The sequence below is a fragment of the Panthera leo genome, chromosome B2 (genome assembly GCF_018350215.1).
Source record: "Panthera leo isolate Ple1 chromosome B2, P.leo_Ple1_pat1.1, whole genome shotgun sequence".
NCBI lineage: Eukaryota > Metazoa > Chordata > Mammalia > Carnivora > Felidae > Panthera > Panthera leo.
In genome coordinates, this window is record NC_056683.1 from 25279991 (window position 1) to 25291921 (window position 11931).

Below are 11931 nucleotides of genomic sequence, written 5' to 3' on the forward strand. Positions count from 1 at the left end.
GTAGAAAACTGTGCTGCCTGGAGGGCTGGGTGGGGTTTGCGCCAGGAGACATTGATCCCTGGAGGCAGTCTCTCAGGGCGGGGTCCAAGAGGTCCTTGGTCCTGGCTGGCAGGACCCGTCCATCAGCTGGGATGCTGTGACATTCAGCCCTGCCTGGGGGTGATGGCCTCCCCAGCATCCATAGCTTTCCCTAGAAGGGGATCTGCTGGGCTCACCCTCCTGGTTCAGTGCCCTTCCCAGCTTTGCAGTCTGTCGCCATAATATGGCCGATGCTCTGCAGATTTCCAAGCCCCTCTGCAGCAGCTGCTGGAGGTACAGGGGCTTGCGGCCATAGGACTCCTCCACTGTCTGACCACAATGGCCACTGTTCCAAGGACATGACAGGGAGAAAAGGGCCATCCTTCTTGATGTTTAGGATGCTAGGCCATCATGTGGTTTTTTTTTTTCTCCCCAGTTTTGGGAGGTCATCAGTGATGAACATGGGATCGACCCCACTGGCAGTTACCATGGAGACAGTGACTTGCAGCTGGAGAGAATCAATGTGTACTACAACGAAGCTGCTGGTGATTATTTCAGTGTTTTTTGTTTGGTTTTGTTTTTTTGCCCAGTCAACCTTGCTTTGCATACCGTGGCAGACGGAATGTGCTAGGAACATACAAATGCCAAAGACATGCTTCTTGCATTCATTTTAAATGTCAACTGGCAAAAATACACTTTATGGTTCCTTACGACTCCTGCATGTTTGCCATGACTAAGCATGCCATCATCTCTTTTAAAGCAGAAAAGCACCTCTGCTCACTTTTGCCTCAGATGCTAGAATTTTCTCTAATGATTCTGCCGTGAAAGGCACATAGAGCACAGTCTTGCCTGTGATTCCCTTGCCCACTGCGGGTCTAAGTCTGGCTCTGTTCCCCACAGGTAACAAATACGTACCTCGGGCCATCCTGGTGGATCTGGAGCCAGGCACCATGGACTCGGTCAGGTCTGGACCATTTGGCCAGATCTTCAGGCCAGACAACTTCGTGTTCGGTATGTAGTCCTGATCCATGGCAAATGGCTCAGTGAGTCTCCTTTCTCAACACTGTGGAAATCATCGTTCTTGGTGCTGAATGCTAAGGTGGAGATTGTGTGCCCATGGACAGCCTTGGGTCCTGGCCACTTCTCTGGCCCCTCTCTGGGCAGCTCAAAGAGCTGTCAGCCTGCAGAGGGCTTCTATGGTGCTCCTACTACAGAGCAGCCCGTGGCAGTAAAGAATACTGAACAGTGATGAACCTTCCAACGGGAAGGTTAACAGGCTGCCGGTAATGTCAGAGGGCCTGAGACAGCAGGTAACCACTTCAGGAAGCCAAAGGCCAAAGGCACAGGTTGTGACCAGAAGTGGAGACAGCAGCTTGGAGCCCATCTTCTTTTTGGATCATATTGTACCCTTGCCCTTGCTTGTTTATTGATTGTACCTACATTAAGTACATTAAATACTGAATGCAGACCTGTACAAACAGGTCATGAACATGGTGCCTTTATCAGCCCCTAATGGTGCCCAAGATCACCCGCAGATGAAATGTCCTTCCCTGCAATCCAAATACTAACAGCAGAGGAACAGGAAGAGTGAGATCTTAGCAACTCCGCAAAGAATCAGGACAGCTTCATATGAGTCACCAGTATGATGAGGCTGCCCAGAAGCTGATGTGGTCCGAGCTGCATTCATAGCTCATAGTCAAGAACAATCGAACTAGTTCTGAACTCAAAATCCTGTTTCATGGGGCTGTGGGGAGGGAGTCCAGGAAGGAACTTGAAATGTTTAGCCAGTGAGGCAATACCTTAGGAGTATGAAAACTGCGCGTATCTGAAAAGTGTGGAGAAGATACACATCTTTAGCTGACGAACCAAACCTGAACCAATGGCTAAATGGTATGTGTCAATAGATAGGAAGGAACTTTCTAAGGAACTTTGTAGCAGACACTGTTGGTACCAGGCCATGTTCCTGTGACCCTCATTCTTCCCAGAACCCCTACTGCATGTCCTGCCCACAATGCCCCTTTGGAAGGAGGACTGTTAAAGGACAGACCAGAGGCAAAATAGGCCAGCTTTCCTGGCTCTTGGTGTGACAATTCTGGTCCCTTACAGATCCCCCAGTGTGGAGCCCTGTGCCCACCCCAGTAACCTGCTTGCAAATGCAGCTTGGGGACTTCCCTTTCCTGGTTCAGTTCCTCACTACCCTCTTGCTGCTTCCTGGGACCACCTCCCTAGTAAACTTCACTCAGAACCTTGTCTCAGGTTGGCTTATGGGGGACTGACCTAAGACACTCACCAAAGCGGAGATCCTGTCGTTTTTTATTGCTGTGGGATAGGTTACCACAAACTCAGTGGCTTAAAGCATCATAATCATCTTATAGTTTCTGGGGGCAAGAGTCATGGGTCTCTGCTCATGTCCTCAACTGACCATCCTGGGCAGCTCCATCTAGAACCCACGGCCCTCTTCCATGGCCTTGGGTGATTGGCAAAAGCCAGTTCCTCGCACTCATAGGTCTGAGGTTCCTGTTTGCTTGCTGGCTGTTGATCAGAGACCGCTCTCTGATCTTAGAAGCTGCCTGATGTTGCCTGCCACCTGGACATCTCCACAATGTGGTAGCAGCTCCTTCAAGGCCAGCAGGAGAGTGTCTCTACTGCTTCAAAATTCTGATGTCTTCTTCTACTACCAGCTGGAAAAAATTCTTTGCTTTAAAGGAGTTCATGTGATTAGAGGAGGCCCACCCACATAATCTCCCTATTTTAAGGTCAGCTGACTGGAATCTTAATTATATGTGCAAAATCCCTTCACAGTAGTACCTAGATTAGTGTTTGAGTAACTGGGAAAAGGTTGTGTACACCCCAGGGCCAGGTGGCTCTCAGGGCTGTGTTAGAATTCTGCCCTCTCCAAATGGACAGTTTGGGGAATGGAAAGCACATGGTCTTTGAAACGTCTGGTTCTGACATTTGAATCTATGTTCACAGAGTAAATGATGTTTCTACTTACTAGTTGTATGGCCTTGGGCAAGTATTCATTCTCTCTGAGCCTTAGCTTCTTTTTCCAGAAAGTGATCATAACAGTATGTACTTCAGAGGGTTATTGCAAGGATTAAATGAAATGACATATGTATAGTACTTGTCACACAATAGTGCAACAGTTGGTGCTGCAGTGAGCATCCTACTAAGGCAGGTAGGTGTTCAAGGACAGGCTATATGACTTCTTGCTAGGAATTCTGCAAAGAGGGGGCAGGGACCAAGATAGATTTATTTTGGAATTTCTTTTAATTTTAGAAAATATGATTTTCAGATCCCCTTTGGCCACAGAAGTCTATGGATCAATGTGAATGTTCTTGGAAAAGCTAATATACTTATCAAAATAAGACCTTAATTGGGGCGCCTGGGTGGCTTGGTCGGTTAAGCATCCGACTTCAGCTCAGGTCATGATCTCACGGTCCGTGAGTTCGAGCCCCGCGTCAGGCTCTGTGCTGACAGCTCAGAGCCTGGAGCCTGTTTCAGATTCTGTGTCTCCCTCTCTCTCTGCCCCTCCCCTGTTCATGCTCTGTCTCTCTCTGTCTCAAAAAAATAAATAAACGTTAAAAAAAAATTTAAAAAAAAAATAAGACCTTAATTGACTGATATTGTTTTTTTGGTACAGATTTTCATAAGGGGATAGAGCTTGTGTGCTCAAATTTCAGGAAGAGTAGCAAGAGGTGATAAAAAGAATTAAAAGGGAAATTTAACCACCATTACAATTTTACTTAGGACTGGTCCCAATTCAGTAAGTTAAATTTGCAACTACAGGTGGCTATAGTGGAAATTGCTAGCTTAGGCTGGGCTCTGAGTAGCAACATAAGATTTTTTGAGGGAGCCCTGCAGGGTTGAGGGCCCATTCTAAGTTTCCTTCTACATGTACTTCCTGTTTTCCTTGTCTTGCTTTTCCATCACTTCCTTTCAACTCCAAAATAAGATTGGACAGCAGGTTCTGGTCCCAGCGTTAATATCTCATCAGACTTGACAGTTCATTTATTGACTCAGCTCCTAATCTTGCTGGGCCTTTTCCCTCTCTTACTATTCCTGTACTCTGTGTATAGTGGGCTCTCCCCACTATGGAAAGCCTCAGCCTGTGCACTATGTTCAGCTTCATTTCTCCAATATCAGTATTGGCATCTCAACAGGATCCAAATGCCTCATTCATTGCAAAACTATCCAACCTTAAAAGTCATCTGTGAATCAACACAGTATTCCCTGAGTTAACAGAAATTTGACTCTTAAACACCCAGTACATAGTTATGTCTGGTTGCACATTGCTCCTCTATCCTAAAACTCACCCAAAGGCCTAACCCTCCCCTAGTCCCCCAACACACACAGAGCAACAAAGCTGTGCTTGGCCAGTGCACCCCCTGCTGGCCAGTGAGGGGAAATGACTGGTCCAAGACCTCTCCTCCCCTTTCATTTTCACCAAGGTAGTTGTGCACACAATGTGCCCCTCCCTTTCCTCTTTCAACATTCTCAGCTCTGTTAAATCTCTCTCAGAGGATGCCTTTCCCAACATATTTGTCCCCATACCTCCTTCTTTCTTCTGGTTATCAAAAGAATCTAATTATTTCATGTTTACACTAATTGTAATATTTTTATGTTATGATATAAAAGTTACGTTACATTTGACTAATTGACTGCTATGTTTGGTAGGTATGCAATTAAACATTTATGAATATTACTATTGTAGTATTCTTTTTATATTTTGGAGTTTTCCTCCCCACCCCATCTCAAACATTTTCTTAGGTCTTGAAAACTAGTAAGTGCTATACTTATTGTGGTAAACTTGTAAAATGGGCAAAATTGGCTTTACTGGTAATATTAAAAGAGTGGAAATAACAAATATTCCTCATAATTAAGAAAAACAAAAGACTATTGGTAGCATGTTACACAAGCATCAGACTATGAGTGTTCAACAAAATTTGGTATAGTTAAATAATAAATTTAACAAATTTCATCTACCACATATTTGAAATGTTGCCTATTACTATTTTTGTACTACATGACAATTAGGCATAAAGAATAACTGATTACAGGAGTATACAGTGGCGAAGACAGTATAGTCCTGTAGCATGACAATAAATGGTATTGGGAAAATTGGTCAGCTACATGCAAAAGAATGAAACTGGACCATTTTCTTTCATACACAAAAATAAATTCAAAATGGATTAAAGACCTAAATGTGAGGCCTGAAACCATAGAATTCCTAGAAGAGAGCACAGGCAGTAATTTCTCTGACATCAGCTGTAGCAACGTTTTTCTAGAACTGTCTCCTAAAGCAAGGGAAAAAAAGCAAGAATAAATTATTGGGACTTCATCAAAATGAAAAGCTTCTACACAGTGAAGGAAATCAACTAAAAGACAACCTACTCAATGGCAGAAGATATTTGCAAATTATATATCTGATAAGGGGTTAATATCCACAATGTATAAAGAACTGACACAACTCAACACCAAAAAAAAAAAAAAAAACCACAAACAAACAAACAATCCAATTAAAATATGGACAGAGGACTTGAATAGACATTTTCCTAAAGAAGACATACAAATGGACAACAGGTACATGAAAAGATGAGCATCACTCATCATCAGGGAAATGCGAATCAAAACCACAATGAGATATCACCTTATACCTGTCAGAATGGCTAAAATCAACAAGATAAGAAATAATAAATGTTTGCAAATATGTGGAGAAAAAGGAACCCTTGTGCGTTGTTGGTGGGAATGTAAATTGGGGCAGCCACTGTGGAAAACAGTATGAAGGATACTCAAAAAATTAAAAATAGAAATACTGTATGATTCAATAATTCCACTACCAGGTATTTACTCAAAGAAAATGAAAATACTGATTCTAAAAGATATATGCACCCCTATGTTTATTGCAGTATTATTTACAATAGCCAAGATATGGAAGTAACCCCGTGTCCATCCATAGGTGAATGAATAAGGAAGGTGTGGTACACACACACACATACATACACACACACACACACACACACACACACACACACGAATATTATGCAGCCATAAAAAGGATGAGTTCATGTAATTTGTGACAATATGGATGGACCTAGACGGTATTGTGCTAAGTGAAATAAGTCAGACTAAAAAGACAAATACCACATGATTTCACTCATATGGAGAATCTAAAAGACAAATAAATTAAAAACGGAATCAGACCTATAAATACAGAGAACAAACTGATGGTTGTCAGAGGGTAGATGGGGAGTGGGACATACAGGCTTCCAGTAAAAATAAAACAAAACAAAATTGATTACAAAAAAGTAGTAGTATTTCTACTCAGTCATAGCAAGTATTTCTGGGAATTAGTTGGGAAATCATGATGAGAGACAGTTTAGAGTTTTCTCTGAAGACTCCTGGCTGTACAATGGAGGGGGCCCTGCGCGACTATACTATTCTGTAACTTAAATGCGCTAGGTCCAATAAAGCTTTTAAAAAATGTACCTCAATATTATAGTTAAAAACAAAAGGCACTTTGTATTTTGAGTGCATTCTCCCCCTAGGTGTTTTCTGAGTGGTGGCGGTTGCTTGCAAAGACCATTCTTTAGAAGTGTTTTATTTTATATATAAATGTTTTATTTATTTATCTTTTTGAGAGACAGTGGGGGAGGGGCAGAGAAAGGGAGAGAGAGAATCCCAAGCAGGCTCCATGCCCAGCACAGAGCCCTGTGTGGGATTCGATCTCATGACCCTGGGATCATACCCTGAGCCAAAATCAAGAGTCAGACGCTCAACCGACTGAACCACCCAAGCACCCCCAGAGACCATTCTTGAGACAGCTGTACAGCCCATGTTGGTGGTGGGCAGAGAGGGGGTGATTCCTACATTATGGGCTAAAACACTGGCAGTTTGCGTTGAGGCACTGAGAAGGCCTGGAACACCTTCCAGGACGGCAAAGCCCGGCCAGAGCTGCAGCCACTGGGCCAAGGACACCAGGGCAACAGCTCCTGGCACTCCCCGCCTATGAGCTCTGGAAGCCTCTCCCTAGCACGCTTTCAGCAGAAGGCAGAATTATTAGGTTCTGCACAACTTAATGGCTTTCTCACCACAGGGAGGAAAATGCTGATGTCAACCTTTCCGTAATCACCATTTGCCTTGATGGTGAAACAGAGCACAACTTGAGCCCTGGAGCTTCCAAGAAAATGACCAGCACCTTTTGTGCACCCGGCTTGGCCCCATGGGAGTCAGCATGGCTGGCCTCGCCCAGATTCTTTGCAACTCAGATTTTGGTGTGAAAAAAAGTCTGTATACAGAAAACAGGTGGCGAGGGAGCCAGAAAGTTGGAAATGATGAGAATAGGTTCTCTTGTGTTCCACGCCTCCTCTAGGAGCTGATAGTGTCCTGTGGGGGTGCTCAGGCTCAGAGCTTCCTGCACGGTGTGGTAACACCCGTTGACCTGTAGGCTCTTGGGGTTTGGGAAGGGAAACAGCATTTGAATGGTGCCTCAGCTCACTGCTTGCCCAGTCCTTCTGTGTGTTTATTTCTGCAATAGTACTTTTCCTTGCTGTAATTCATCTCAGGGACTAATGGTCAAGATGATAACATGAAGGTGTGTACACAATATTATGAGGTACAAAAGAAGGAGCATCACAGAAAAAGTGACTTTGGAGGTGAGCCCTGATTTATGGACAGGAGCTCCCTGGAAGGAAGGAAAGAGGGAAGGAAGGAAATAATACCAATTATAATAGCTAATATTTATATAACACTATGGGGCAGGTGTATTCTAATTGCTTTCACATATTAATTCATTTGGTCCTTGTAGCAACTCTAAGAAGTAGGTGCTATTATGATTACCACTTTACTGATGAAGCAATTGAAGCACAGAGAGGTTAAGTAACTTTCAGTCACACAGCTAATGAGTGTTAGAGTAAGGATTTGCACCCACTCCATCCAGGGCCTGTGCTCTTAATTCCATCCAGGCAATGTGGGAGTGGGCTGAATGGGGGGAAATTCATTCCAGTCATGTGAACAGCCCTGGGTGTGTGAAGCAGAGTTTGTTTGGAGAATCTGGTATGTTCCAGATGCTCTAGATTATGGGGAAAATGGTAACAGTTGGGAGAAGGTTACATATGTTTGAGAATTTGTAAGACTGTGATTTAGGTCGTGGCATAAGAAAATATAGTATTTCTTCATTTCTAATGTCCAAGGGGAACGTAACTGAAATGATGTTAAAAAAGAACAAACAGAAACACCCGAATGACCAGGAAAAGGAAGAAGAAAAGCACATACAGAGAAGGGTAGAAAGACACTCAATGTTCTTTAGTATTTTCTAAAATTTCTAATTTTGTAGTCAGAAAATATGAATATGTAAAATAAGTTTTCTTACCATAATAAAATCTATATGTGTATATAATGTATGTGTATATTATACACACACACACACACACACATACATACACACACACATATTTGTTGTTTTCTATTTTGAAAGGTCCAGATTGACAATTCTAGTAAAAGTAACACATACTGGGAATGAAACATTCTAGGAGGGGCTAAAAAACATTGCCATATATTTACTCCAAATTATTATTATCTGGCGCAAACATTTATAAACTATAATGTGGTGGAAATGACATTTTCAAAGTAAGTTAAATTGGGGCTCAGACTATTTATACTTTAAGCAGTCTTTTAATTTTTTATTTTTATTTATTTTATTTATTTTTATTTTACTAATTTTAAAAAATTTATTTATTTTGAGAGAGAGAGTGACCAGGGGAGGGACGAGAGAGAGGGAGAGAGAGAGAATCCCAAGCAGGCTCCATGCTATCAGAGCGGTGCCTGACACGGGGCTCAAACTCACAAACCGTGAGATCATAACCTGAGAGGAAACCAAGAGTCAGATGCTTAACCGACTGAGACACCCAGGTGCCCCTATTTATTTTTATTTTAGAGAGAGAGAGCACGAGCAGGGGAGAGGGGCAGGGGGAGAGAGAGAATCTTAAGTGGGCTCCACACTAGGTGCAGAGCTGGACCCCACAACCCTGGGATCATGTCCTGAGCTAAAATCAAGAGTAGGATGATCAACTGACACCTAGGTGGTCTTTATAAAGAGGAAGCACTTTAGGTGCTTTAAGTAAATTTCCTCCATCTTCATAAAGAAATGCTTTTATTCAAAAGCTTGAAGATGTGTGCTCACAGCACACATATAGCAGGCAAGGCTATTTTAGACGAGTTTCACAGGAAAGAGAAGTGGAAGTGCTTTGTCCCCTGGACCTCCTCTGAGGACACAAACAAATACACTGTGAGGCTGTTCCAGAATAATTCATACAACTTTACTGCTGGAATGGCTCTTGGGTTTTCATTATTCTACTGATGCTCAAAATTTCAGAATCCCAATTAAATCTCTCTCAACCAGATCACATGTGTCGCGTTAGAGATGGCATCCACTGAGAGCAATGTTCATCATCATCCCACATCTCCAGGGTGCTTTCACAAGACTCCTCTCATGGAAGGCAGGAAATAAGAACAGCCCAGCAGAGCGAAACGTGAGATCCTGAGTCCCTCTGTAAAATGCAGGCCCGGCCCAGCCTTCTACTGGGAATTCATTCCTTTCCTTTCCAGTCTGAATTTTGTCATCATCACCCCAAAGTGCCTTCAGGGCAGGGATGGCTCAAACACTCGACAGTGACATCAAGTCCAAAGCAGGAAATGACAGGTGGCAGGAGGATGTTGGCTCTCCTCCCCCACCACCCTGCCCAACAGCCAGAAGATCTGCTCCTTTTTATACAGGAGCGTAGGGGAGAAAACCACCTTTCCCCAAAGCTTGCCAAAAGCCTATTCCAGGGAAAGGGAGGATCAGTGGGCCTCGTTTCCCCCTGTTATCATCTACATGGGTGCTGTGCAGCATAGCTTTGCTGTGTGCCAATGTGGTGGTGCTGGCGACGCCCACATGGAGGAGAGTTGGAGCTCACAGCCATCGGATGAGTCACCTGAGGCTGGGCAGGCATTATTTAAAAATCTGCCTGTGTGCTTCTTTGATTATATTCCAACAGACAACAGGGGCGGGGACTGGGGGAGGAGTGAGCAGAGGAGAAAGCAGGCTGGGTGCAGACTGGGTGGCGGGAGGAGGGAGCCTCGGCCAAGGACATTTGTTGCCAGTAATCCATGGGCAGTCCTCATGTGCCTGGGCCTGCTGTAATCAATGTTGTCATTTATTTATTGACTGCATGTTCACTAAACGTCCAGCTCACATTGTGTCTCACATACACAACATAACAAAAACAGATTTCCATGTTTCAGATATGGTAACAGAGGCTCAGAGAAGGTAGGTGATGTGCTTAAGGACCCAACCAAAACAAAGCAGAGGGGGCACCATCCGTGAGGGTGATCTAGCCCTCCACAGGTAGGGAAAAGCACCCCTGTCAGGGTCCCATGTCCCCAGTAAGGTCCTATCAGGTCACATCTTCTGCTGTTTGGCCCCAAGTCCCCATCTTGAAGGCAACAACAAGGCCAGAGGCAATTATCTCCTGAAAATCTTTGTGGCACTGTGCTATTGGTGAAGTTACCTGGGGCAGGGCCATTCTCTGGAGGGGACCAAGCTTGGCTGGTCATGAAGAGTCCAAGATGTCCTAGCTGGAGGCAGACATGGGGAGAAGGTAGGAGGCCAGGCCTTAGGAACCTGGCAACAGCATCAGTGGGATGGACTGTGTACTGGGGGCCCATCTGCAAGGGGAGGGAGGGGAGGAGAGAGCCTAGGAAACCCATCCCCTTCTGAGACAGGGCATCAGGCACCTGACTGGTTCTGAGAGGACCCCAAAGGACTGGCTTCTTAAAGCAGGCGTGATGAAGCCATGGCACTGCCCGCCTCTGATATATGCCCACTATTAACATGGCAAGCAGGCTTCCTACTTATAACGACAGCATCAGCTTGGTTTTATGGGGGGCAGTTTTGCTCCATAAACTTGACCTGCTTTCATATAGAGCTTCTCATTTCCTACTCACAAAGCTGGCTGCAGGGCACCTATAATTATCATCATTTTATAGTTGGAGAAACTGGCCCCAGAGAGGAAAAGGAGTATGTGCAGGGAAACAAAAACAGTCCCCAGGTCCCTGCTCACCTAGCCCAATGTTCAGGATCATCTTTGAGAATAATTAAGATTGGGTGTTACGTCAACCTGACCAAGCCTTTAAAACTCACCTGGGCTTTGTCTTTGTAGAAGGAATCTAGATGTTCTCACTTACTAGCTTTGTAGCTAGTCAGCTCTTTGAGCCTCCTTTTCCAAGCTGCGAAATTGGGAGAGTCATTACATTTACTCTAGAACAGGGCTGTTCAATAGAAATACCACATGAGTCACAAAGGTAACAAATTTTTCCAGTAGTCACTACTAGTGCAGCAGTCATTTAAAAAGGTAAAGAAAAATGAGTGAAATTAATTTTAAAAATAGATCCACAATATTTTGATATGTAATCAATATACAAAAGTAGTAATGGAATATTTTACAGCCTTTTAACGTGCCCAGTCCACGAAATCCAGTGAATACTTACACTTAAAGCACATCTCAATTTAAACTACCTACATTTCAAGTGTTTAGTAGTCACACGTGGCTGGTGGCCTTTGAACCAGACTGGGCAGCTCTATAAGGCTGCGGTGAGCTCCAGGTGACATACTGAATGCAAGGCACACATACCTGGGCTGATGTGTGGCTAGAATACCCTCTCTGACACGCACTCTCACACGCAGAATTTTCCACATTTAAGTGGTTTTTATGAAGAAGACCCAAAGCAGACTGAGGCAAATCCAGCACCCTCCCAAACCAACCACCTTCCTCACAAGTAGAAGGAAAATGCCACCCTGCCATCCTTGGTTTCCTTGAACACAGTTCCCATCTGCTCTCACCGAGAAACCCCTCACTCTTCCCCACCCTGCGC

At 44.1% G+C, this 11931-nt stretch overlaps 1 protein-coding gene and 1 long non-coding RNA gene across 2 annotated transcripts; one reads left to right on the forward strand and one right to left on the reverse strand.

Annotated features, from left to right (window-relative positions):
• Window positions 1–262: 262 nt before the first annotated feature.
• Window positions 263–1422, forward strand: LOC122220638 (tubulin beta-4B chain-like). Its single transcript, XM_042940356.1, has 3 exons — window positions 263–312; window positions 424–563; window positions 919–1422. Exons 1-3 carry the CDS (start codon window positions 263–265, stop codon window positions 1035–1037), a joined length of 309 nt encoding a protein of 102 aa, XP_042796290.1. The 3' UTR covers window positions 1038–1422.
• Window positions 1423–9772: 8350 nt separating this feature from the next.
• Window positions 9773–11281, reverse strand: LOC122218968. Its single transcript, XR_006202201.1, has 3 exons — window positions 11201–11281; window positions 10569–10631; window positions 9773–10195 (listed from the first exon to the last, which is right to left on the reverse strand). It is a non-coding gene; the product is annotated as an uncharacterized LOC122218968 (long non-coding RNA).
• Window positions 11282–11931: the final 650 nt, after the last annotated feature.